At 25.0% G+C, this 12,025-nt stretch overlaps 1 protein-coding gene across 1 annotated transcript in view; it reads left to right on the top strand.

The window, feature by feature from the left end:
* The window catches only part of LOC126899954 (uncharacterized), a 23,097-nt gene extending 14,059 nt beyond the window's left edge, over positions 1 to 9,038 (top strand). Inside the window, exons 6-10 of the mRNA XM_050675255.1 lie at positions 2,913 to 3,053; positions 4,161 to 4,169; positions 5,654 to 5,797; positions 6,513 to 6,662; positions 8,613 to 9,038. Coding sequence (XP_050531212.1) covers positions 2,913 to 3,053; positions 4,161 to 4,169; positions 5,654 to 5,797; positions 6,513 to 6,662; positions 8,613 to 8,821 — 653 coding nt within the window. The 3' untranslated portion in view covers positions 8,822 to 9,038. The remainder of the gene's footprint in view (positions 1 to 2,912; positions 3,054 to 4,160; positions 4,170 to 5,653; positions 5,798 to 6,512; positions 6,663 to 8,612) is intronic.
* Positions 9,039 to 12,025: the final 2,987 nt, after the last annotated feature.

Raw genomic sequence — 12,025 nt, 5'->3', positions numbered from 1 at the left:
ATTTTTTTCTATTTAATAATATTTATTTCAAACTTGCAAGTTGAGTTAAAAGTTATGGTAATAAATTCATTTTTTTTTTATTAAAACTTTCACTTTAAAGAACAAAAAGAAGTAGGTTCAAAATGATTACTTTTAACATATTAAAAATCAATAATAATTTGAAAATAATTAATTATAAAAATTATATAATATATAATTAAAATAATTACTAATCTGGATATAATTAAGGAAATAGGAGTTGATGTTGGGTTGGGTTGGTTACATTTTTAACTTTATAATGCTATAACTCATTGAAAAGTGTACGAATCAACACAATTTTTTTATGAGAAATAATATTTTTTAATAATCCCTTTTTCATTCGACATACTTTATCTTAATCAGGGTATTAATAAGAAACTAGCAGATAATGTAGCTTTTGTAATTATCCACCAATTTCTTAGAATTAAACACTATCTACTGATTTGCATCGAAGCGTTTCTTATGATAGTGATTTTAATCACTGTCAGATTAAATCTATACTGGACCCAACTATGCAACATCCCCACTATGCCGCGACCCCACTGTGCTGGGTTTTTATATATGTGAACGTCGAAAGATTTACGAGTCGTGAAAACAATGTATCCAATGGTTATATCATAATATGGTATTATCTAGTTGCCCCAGTGTTCTACCAGAAAAAAAATCCAAATTAAGCTCCGATTTTAAAAATTGTACTTATATCAATTCTTCATCTTTATCGAAATTAAATTTGAAATCACCGCCAAGTATGAGTGAGAGTACATGATATTGTTTCTTCAGTAGTTTAGAGCCACCTTCTGTATATGGTAATAATGTCTCACGAATAAAATTACTTTAGATTTTTTCCCTATTCTATATAATTTTATTCACTTCACTGTATATAAATATAATTATATTGTGTTGGTATTAACATTATTATATTATATAATTACTATTATTAATAATTAATAATAATAATTATAATTTTAAATACCAATACTGATAGATGGAAATAAATAGAACAAAACTTTATATATACTTTAAATATTATACATATATTATATATATATTATGCATGTATACTTGCGTGTTATGTTTACTGGTGTCAACTGTCGCGTAGCATTCCTAGTAAACATCGGCTGTATACAAGTATACACATACATGATTTCAAAGTAAAGAAGCGCAGAAAACTTAACGCTTTTTTGTAAACACTTCTATGAATATTACTCCTCATAAAATTTCGATACTGATGTATGGATAATGATATAAAAATCTATTCTTAAAGAGAAACCTCCAAAAATTATATTAGTTTTAAAGTTCATAAAAAATATTTTGAAAATATCATTTTTTTAAAGTAGTGTATTTTAAAATATTTTTTTATATTTCTAAAATTGAAGAGTTGTTTCAAACTTTTGATGCTCTTAGGTTCAACTAGATTACAATCGGGTTTATTTGATGTATTAATCATGATTATTGTTTGAGTGAGAGATAAGAATTCTTATAAATAGACATACAAAAAAACCACACCCTCATCATTGAGTCAAAGCTAAAAAACTACAAAATTAGCGAATTTTAACGAAAATTTACGATTATCTTCTTTATTGACCGCAAATAATTGTAAGAAGTTTTTGAATAGTTTTTATTTTTTCATCTTAAAGTAAATATTATTATCTTTAATTTAATGTAGGTTTTAAGTATACAAGTTTTTTTGGAATATTATTAATAAATGAAAAGAAAGAATTTGATAAGATTTTGAAGCTGCAACAGTACCCTGATTAATTATTTGATTGTTATAAAATATATATCATCGGTTAATGCCAAATAAAGTTAAATAATAATGATAAAATAAAATATTTATCGTTGAATACTTCGTGATAATCATTGAGTAATATTAAGGTCTTATTTAAACGGAATTTTCACGTGGTCCAGGATTGTTACGTATAATAACATTTTTTTTAAAATTATGTTCAAAACATTTTATAATTGTCGTAACACATTAAAGGAAATCGACGGTGAATAAAATAGTAATGTGTACGAAGATAAAGATGAGGATGTGGTGCCTGCTGTCTAGGTATTCACGTGCGTATTGTCGTACAGCAGTCACCGTACTCGGTTGACACTCCGGGTTAGCTGTGGGTGTCGAAAGGCTGTTGTTATAGGAAGGTAATAAGGGTAACACCAAGGTATAAGGTGCAGACGAAGTGCAAGACGCAAGTACTCTGAACTGTTGTGGAAGAGCGTAGATAGGTTTAAAAAGGAATAAACAAAGACTTTACTTCAAGCAGTAAGCTGGACAGCGACAACCGAGTACTGAGGCTGATGAATGACACAAGGCACTGGAGTCGACTGACCACGATGGTCAGGTCTTTTGGGTTTTTATAATAATGAGAACTATTGCCAAATTGGCAATAAATATTATTTGTTAATTCACCAGTCTCAGGCAGCGGATGTGCTGTCTGTATTTTATAAAAATAATTCTCACAATAATGGTAACATGACACCATCACATAATTATGTAACTCCTGGTATATAATAATAATAAAATCCAACAGGTGGCTTGGTCAATGTTTGTGGTTATTTCGCTTATAACTTATAATTTCTCATGTACTTATCTGATTTTTTATTTCTGAAAAATTGTATAACACATTTAAACTGAGAAATTTTCGTAATCTTAGATTACCCAATAAAAATATCTATATTTTGTAATTAAAATTAAAGACAAATTTTTAAAAATCTTCTAATATTTGTATTTTTGATGAGTTTAACACGTTAATATTATAATTTGTTTAAAACATTTATTAAAACAAAAAAAAAGTTTTTATAATATATTTTTTATAAACATTTTTTATAAAAAACCTGATATGGGCAGTGAAAAAAAAAACATAATTTGTTTAATGTAAAATTTTTGTTTTTAGAATGTATATTGTGTAAAAAATTTTTACATGTAGATGTGACTAATTTAAATTGTTGCAAAAGTAAGGTACATCAGAAATGTTTAGATATATGGCTAACTGAATCGATTGGGTGTCCTGCATGTAATGAAGAATTAATATCAGGTGAGTATTTGAATATTATATTCATATTAAGTTTTTACATTACTGTAATTATTTTAGCTTAGATGCATAGAACAGCTATTAATTTTGTTATATTGTGCTTTTTTGTGTAACTAAACAAGATTTCTCATAATGGATCGATTTTTCTAAATGATTTGTCAAAGTATCACAAAATGTATATAATTCTAGCACCATAATTTAAAAAAAAAAACCCACAATTCTTATAATAAATGAACATTTATGAAACATTTCAGTTGTTATTGAACAGTCTAAAAATATTTTTAATTTTCAAATTATATTAAGATTAGGTTTAGCCTAGCTGGGACTCCGTACCATACCTAGAGTCCTACGAGCCTCATGCGTCTTTGGACTGTTCCCATAAGTAGGCCACTGATTCTAGAAGGAGTATATTTTTTAAAAAAAAACTTTTTTTTTCATGATTTTCTAATATTTGCAACTGATATTATTATTATTATTTCAAATTAGAGCTTGATTAATGTAATATATGAAAACGTTCCAGTGACTTACCTCTAATGAGTAGTCGGCCTCTTAAGTCAAATATCATGTAGTTTTTGTTAAATATAATTAATTTTTTTTAATTTATTTCAAATATGCATCGAAGCAATTTAAGACAGTGTTTTTAATCACTGTAAAATAACAATAAATACTAATTTAAAAAATATTCTAACTCTACTATACTGGATCCCGTTTGTACTTAATTTTTATTATTGCTTTTAAATATAAAAAAAAAATTATTTGTTTATTATACACAAATAAATTAATTCATAGGATTAAAAATTTATAAATCACTTAACTATATAACTTAATTGATTCAATTAAAAAAAAATCCCTTATTAAAAAGTTAATTTTTATACACAGCTACTACACGTATATTATACTAATTAAAATAATAGTAGAAAACATCTTTTATCACAAAAAATTCTGATGGATTGGGTGATTTAGCTAGATGTGTATATAAATAAAAATAATTATATAAATTATATAATAAATGTTTTTGATTTATTGATGCGTGTCTAGTAATAAAATGTGTATTTATATTTAATATATAATATCTAAATTAAAAAATAGGTTCTATTTATTTTTTTTCAGATTATGACAGTAAGTTGATAATTTATTATTTATTTCATCTATGCATTTGTAGTAAAGGTAACTTAAATTTTATTAATATACTATAATTTCAAGTTAAAGATAAAAATATTTATTATTATTAAGTTCTGTTATCTGAAGCCTATTATTACAGTACCTGAACATGTTGGCGATTTTTAGTTGATAAAATCAAATCTTTTCAGACTTTGGATTTACCAATTTGTGGCTTATCAATGACGTAAAACAAATATGCCATCCTTAGCCAAATTATATGATATTGGTAAACCGTAGGTTACTCTCGAAAATCAGTTCCATATATTCACCGATAACTGGCGATTTTCGTTTTTCACTTCTATCAAATTTTCCCTATCCACGGACTATTTTTTCTGGAGAACAAATTTTTTGTTTTTTAACACACACACTGTGGTAACAGATGGAAAAACAACTTTTTATAACTGGATTTAGAGCGCTTTTTTCATAATCTATCATTATAGTATTTAGAGTTAAGTTTTTTTACTTAAAGCAGTTATAAGTTTTTTAAAAATAGATGAATTAAAACAAATTTTTTCTATAAACACCTGAGATATTGCCTATATATTTTTTTGGAAATTTGATTGTTAACACGTCTATTGGGGGCAATCCAAGTTGCTCCTTGTGCATTAAACGTCAATTTTTTTAATTCACTATTGAAACTTTTACCTTTTGAATGACCCAAACGAGTACGCTTAAATCATCTAATACCCTAGACCAGAATCTGTTAATTTATTTATATTTAATCGGTCTGGTAAAGTCCACTATGTCAGTCATCAACTTTTTACTACTAATCACAGTAAAAAGTAGAACACGACAAAATAACTGAATATTAAATAGCTTTGATTAAACTTTTCCAATGCATTTATTTGGATGTTCTAATATTTAATATAAATTAGTTAATACAAACATAAATAATTTTCAAAAACTTCTTTTGCAATTTTCTTTTTAAACATATTATTATGTATAATTTCAAAAAAATAATATAGATTAGAGCCTTTAATACACCATTATATTATTAAAAAGCGTCATTTTGAAGATTTTATAGGTAATACGTTTCGAAATAACAATAAATTTAGAATTTCAGAAATAGTAAAAAAATATGTAAATCTTACAAATCCAAATATACAGAAATTAGGAGTACGTTATTTAAATAACACTTCGCTGAATAAAAATTGTCTTAGGGGTTTGAAATTTTATAATTAGCTATGTTAATGGAAAATTACAAAATAAATTTTTAAAATATAATTATTTCAAAATTATTGTTTTGGCTATTTCAATATGTGTTTCATACTATTATGACCCACATCGAGTTTATTTAAAATCTATTCAGCATCGATAATAGTTATTAATATAGTTTATAAATTTATTTAGTGTTCTAAAATTTAAATACGAGTTAAAAGAAATATGATTTCAAAATCTACGAAATTATAATAATTTTTTTTTTATAAAACTATTTTTTTAAGAAACTTTTGTCTGCTCTGATTGTAAGAACATAAGAAAAAAAGAGGATTTGATAAAAATGAAATGTTGTGATATTAATTTATGTACGTTTTGTATTGAACGTCCACGGAGAACTAGTTGTTTGTGCGGTAGAAGCTTTTTGGAAGGTACTTACTTATTTATAGATTTGCATACTTAATTATATTTTTTTTCTCAGCATGTAATAATCGGTATGTTAATATCAGTTAAACTTATAGAGCCAGATTAAATAATTTAATGATCATAACAATTTATTTAGATGAACTTACCAGATTGCCATACTATGGTAATTGTATGTGTAAAATTATAATATAATCAGGGTTGCGAAAGAAATTAATTTTTTTTTTAATGAAACAAAACAAATGTTTTTTTTTTTTTGAAAATCAAAAGTATTCTATTCTATTTAGTAACTACTGCACTACTGTATTGATACACTAAAGAAAGGAGAGAATGCACGAATAAGGAAATATGATTAATATGAATATGTATTCCCACTTGTCGCTTAATATATTGGGGTTCAATTTCTCACCTTTGAGCTTATTTTATAACGAAATTTCGATGTAGTGTAATTTTTAACATAGTGTTAATCGATCAAATAATGTAGTCAATAGAAATTCATGTAGAAAAGTAGCTCCTCAATTAATGATACAGCACATCAACTATGCCACATCAGTTTTGTTTGGAGTCCTCTCAGCACCAACATGAGTTATTAATTTAATTAAGTTACAAATTTATTTAGAATTTTAAAATGTATACTGCTTTAAAATATTGCACACTATAAATATTAGAGATTGAAGAAATATAATTTTGAAATCTATTAATCTAATATTTTTTTTTTTTAAGAAAATACCGTCTGCCATAAATGTGAAACAGTAAGAAATGTCATTTTATGGGATTCTGTAGTAATGAATTGTTGTGGTAAAAGGCTATGTAATTTATGTATCAATAATAAAATGAGAATTCGTTGTTTGTGTGGAAATTACTTAGCGGAAGGTACTACATACATATTTTATTTTTTTTTAGCGTACAATTATTTTAATTTAAGGATCATAATCAATTGATTTATATGAACCTAATTGATTACTACTATATGATAATATTATGAGCAAAATAGTAATATTATATTGCAATTTTATTTCCCACAAGTAATTTTTCTTTTAATTTATTCACACTAAATTATGCAAATTTAATATACTGTATGTCTTAGATCTAACTGAATAAGCTTATTAATGATATTATTATAATTATAAAGAAATATTTTTTAAAATAATTAGTGCCTACTTAAATTATATTCAAAGTATATGTATTACTACTAAACATATAAAAAAAAAACGGTAGCACAGTGGGGTCACGGCATAGTGGAGACATTGCACAGTTGGATTCAGTATAGATTTAATCTGACAGTGATTAAAATCACTATCATAAGAAACGCTTCGATGCAAATCTGTAGATAGTGTTTAATTTTAAAAAATTGTTGGATAATTGCAAAAGCAACATCAATTTCTATTAAAATAAAATACAAAACCCATAATTTTCATACAAAAATAGCATATTTTTGAATATGGTAGCCATTTGCGTATAGAAGATAGGTCATTTGTTCATTTTTGAAAAAGTTATGGCAGTTTTAAGTACAAAAAACATCCCGATAAAAGGTCATTTTTATCGCAAACATTACATTTTTTTTTAAATTTTCGACAGCCATTTGCACATAGAAGATAAGATGTCGGGACAAATTTTTTTTTTTCATTTGATAGTACATAAAATAAGCTTTAATTTGATATATGTTTAAAGGACGCAGTATTTCCGGAACATTTTCAAAAGTTCAGTTGAAAAAAATTTATGTTTTTTACAATATTTTAAGTTTTGAACGCCCCCTATATAAGGAGAAATTGTCCAATTTTAATAAAAAGTATGTCAAATGAAAGATGTACTTATAATGTATTTAGAAAAAAAAAATTTGTGCTGATATATACATTTTTCAAAAAGTTATAGCATTTTTAAGTTGAAAATTTAAAATCGAAAATCGAAAATTTTAACACAAAAATAGTGTTTTTTTAACTACGGCAGCCGTTTAAATGTAGAAGAAAAAGTGTCGGGACAAATTTTTTTTTTTCATTTTATAGTACATAAAATAAGCTTTAATTTGATATATGTTTGAAGGACGCAGTATTTCCGGAACATTTTCAAAAATTAAGTTGAAAAAGTTAATTTTTGTAAAAAGTTTCTATTTTAAATCCCCCCTAATGAGCAGGTTAAGTGATAGATTTTCAAAAAAATGATATCAAATGAAAGGTAAATATCTAAGGTTTTAGTATAAAAAAAAATATTGTTGATTTGTTGATTTTTCAAAAAGTTATGGAAGTTTAAGAAAAAAAAGTGAAAAAATTTCGAAAATTAGCGATTTTTAAATTTATAATTTTTTTGGATATTTCCCCCATTTGCGGGGAACGAGGGAATTTTTTTCAATTTTTAAGGGTAATGTCTTCAACTAGATACGATTTGTGATCTTTTGACGTATTTTTGAAAGAAATCGGTCCAGTGAGAGCTGAGAAAAAGTGGCAACAGACATAAAAAAAAAACACATCATAGTAAAATTAATACCTTCTCCACTTCGCATCGAAGCTAATAAAAACATTTTTTTTTTTATTTTGTCAAAATTTTAAAATACACATTCTTAGTTCTTTTTTTTACAAAAATTGTTGATTGGTCGATAAATATTATAGAACATTTACTCAATAAGTTCTAAGTATTTAATAAATAGAATAGGTAATTAATGACAGTGAGTGTAGTTCATATTGGTGTACGTATACTCTAACCGCGTTCCATCTATACGTGTGGTGATGACTAAATATAGACTTTTCTTAGAAATATAAATACTATATTTTATAAATTGTATTATAATTGGTTAAAAAAATTGTTTATTATTTTGATATTATACTTTAGGTATTCCTTCTGAACCCGAACGAAAATGTACGGCGTGTAAAAAGAATATTGGAATATATACATTTTCTCCTCGTTGTCCACAAATATATTGCAAAAGATGCTTTATTGACATGGAAATACGTTATAAATGTTGCAAATATTGTAGCGAAAGAAAAGCTTGGAAATGTTGCATATATTGTAACGAAGAAAAAGTGAAAGATTATTTATAATTTATAATTATATATATATACACAATACTCAATATATTGTATATTGTGTATATTGCTAAAATAGATATCACTAAATAATGTGCTAGATATTTAGAGTTATCAAATCATTATGATATCTATAGCTTTTTATTTAAATATTATAATTATTAAATTATTTGTTATCTGAATTGTTGTTAGCTTAAGTTTAAAGCTAAAAATAAATCGAATCATTTTAAGCATATTAAAATATACTAACTTATTCAAAAACCATATCATAACTTACCATAATAAAAGTATTACATTATTATGTGACTCGTGTATTTTTTTACATATTTTATTGATATACAAAACAGATCAAATTTTAAAATATATATAACTACTAATTACAAAAAGTATATATCATACACACGGATTTGTGTGGTTCAATGCAAAATTACTTGATAAGTTCTTTTTATAATTTAAGAACCCTTATTCACACTTAAAAAATATATGTTTCTAATTATCTGCACAATGCTCAAGATTTATAATAATACTGTACATTACTTGGAGAACGACGAGTATAAATTTTAAATTAGTTAAATTTATATTTATATTTAACAAAAAAAAAAACCCAGCACAGGGGGGTCGCGGCACAGTGGTGACGTGGCATAGTTTAATCAAATATAATGATATCTGACAGTGATTAAAATCATTATAAAAAAAAACGCTTCGATGCAAATCTTTAGATAGTGTTTAATTTTAAAAAATTGGTGAATTATTCCAAAAGCTACATAATCTGCTAGTTCCTTATTAATATCCTGATTAAGATAAAGTATGTCGAATGAAAAAGGGTTTATTAAAAAATAGTATTTCCCATAAAAATTTATATTGATCAATATACTTTTAAATAAATTATAGCATTATAAAGTTAAAAATGTAAAAAATAAAATTGAGAATTTTCACACAATAATAGCATTTGGTAGCCATTTTCACCGTGAAGACAAAATAAAGTCCGAAATTTTTTTTTACATAATAAAGTAGATTACATTAGCTTTAATTTAAAATATATAGAAAAGTGTCAGACTTTCCGGAACACTTTCAAAATTTAAGTTGAAAAAGTCAGTTTTTTGTGAAAAAGTTGTCATTTTGAATCCCCTCCTGTAGATAAGTAAAATGTCAGATTTATAAAAAAGTATACCAAATGATAGGTAAAGACATAATGCATCTACAAAAAAAACAATTATATTGATCCATACATCTTTAAAAAAGTTATAGCATTATAAAGTTAAAAATATAAAAAAGAATTTTTTTACAAAAATCGTATTTTTTTTATTAAGTTTAATGTCTGTTTTCACCATGAAGATAAAATAAAGTCCGACATTTTTTTTTACCATTATAAAGTATATTACATTAGCTTTAATTTAAGTTATATATAAAAGTGTCAGACCTTCCGGAACACTTTCAAAAGTTAAGTTGAAAAAGTTCTACTTTCTATATGCATTTTTAGGTTTTGAATCCCCCCTATATTAAGGAAAATAGTCCGATTTAAAAAAAAAGTATGTCGAATAAAAGATGTGTATAAATACTACTTCTCATAAAAAAATTGTAAAAAGTCAGATTTATAAAAAAAATATACCAAATGTTAGGTAATGATATCATGCATCTATAAAAAAAAGAATTATATTGATACGTTTATTTTTAAAAAATTATGTTGATTTTTGAAAAAGTTACGGCAGTTTTTAGTAACACAAATTGAAAAAATTTCGAAAATTGGCCACTTTTAAATTTGTAATTTTTTCGGGGGTTTCCCCCATTTACGGGGAACAAGGGAATTTTTTTCTATTTTTAAGGGTAATGTCTTCGACAAGATACGATTTGTGATCTTTTGACGTATCATTGAAAGAAATCGGTTCGGTGAGAGCTGAGCAAAAATGACACAAAAACAAAAAAACACAAAGTAACAGACACAAAAAAAACGGTAGCACAGTAGGATTGTTGCATAGTATGAACGTGGCATAGTTAGATAGTATAGATAAAACATGATAATTGAAATCTCAGATATTTTTCTTTAATTTGATATATGTTTTATGATAATCTGACCCTTTTTGAAAATACTAAGACCTTAAAACATATGTCAAATTAAAGCTTAGGTTACGTAATATAAATAAAAAAAAAGACCTATCATCTTTATGGAAATGGCTGCCGTAGTTAAAAAACAAGCTATTTTTGTGTTCAAATTTTATTTTTGTTTGTTTATTTTAAAATATCTTAAATACAGTGAGGCAACGAAGAGGCGGTGGCCATCTCACGATTACCATGTAATATGATTATGTATAAGGTACAAACTAGTCAGTAATAATTAATTAAAGTTTGAAAATTAATATAAATATTTAATCTATTTATCATTTTCTTTGCTCAGATTACTAATTCTAAATAATTGGTTGTTAATATAATATAATTATGGACTCTTATTGATTTAAATCTTACTTGATAATTATTCTTTGTTCTTATAATAACTTTTAATAGTATGAAATAATAAAAAAAATAACACAAATTCTAGTTTTTATTCATAAATTAACACGTAAGAATTTTGACAATGATGATCACAAACTTAACGTATCGATGTCGAGAGCGCGATCGGAACAGACGAGAGTGCGATTAGAACAGAAGGACTATCGAGGATTGCTCTGCCTCTTATAATATTTTATATCCCCAAAAATCATAAATTTCAACTAGATATGATTTGTGATCTTTTGACGTATCTTTGAAAGAAATCAGTCGAGTGAAAGCTGAGAAAAGTGTAAAATAGAAAAAAAAACATCATAGTAATATTAATATCTTCTCAGCTTCGTATGGAAGCTAAAAAATGAAGGGGTATCTTTTTATTTAAAAAAAATATTTACAAAATATAAGGAAATATTTATATTATTTAAATATTATGTACTTATAAAAATATAAAAATGTACAGATTGATTAGCTATTGATGTAACATAACAATGTCTTTTAATAATTGAACACTATCAACATATTCTTTTATTTATACTTCCATCATTTTTTTGAAAAATGTATAGAGCAATACTATATTGTTTTTATAATTATTTCATACAAATTTCTTTTAAACGACATAATTTTTTTTAACCTAACAATTTTTTTTATGTATAATTCCTGCATTCTTTAATAATGTACTAAATAATAGGTAGACAATTATTATCTACTACAAATTTTGTTTTCAATTATTTTCTCTTC

This window comes from Daktulosphaira vitifoliae, unplaced genomic scaffold (assembly GCF_025091365.1).
Source record: "Daktulosphaira vitifoliae isolate Bord-2020 unplaced genomic scaffold, ASM2509136v1 Scaffold_2, whole genome shotgun sequence".
NCBI classification, from domain to species: Eukaryota; Metazoa; Arthropoda; class Insecta; order Hemiptera; family Phylloxeridae; genus Daktulosphaira; species Daktulosphaira vitifoliae.
Note: the sequence above shows the minus strand (reverse complement) of the source record. Positions and strands in the feature narration are given on the sequence as shown.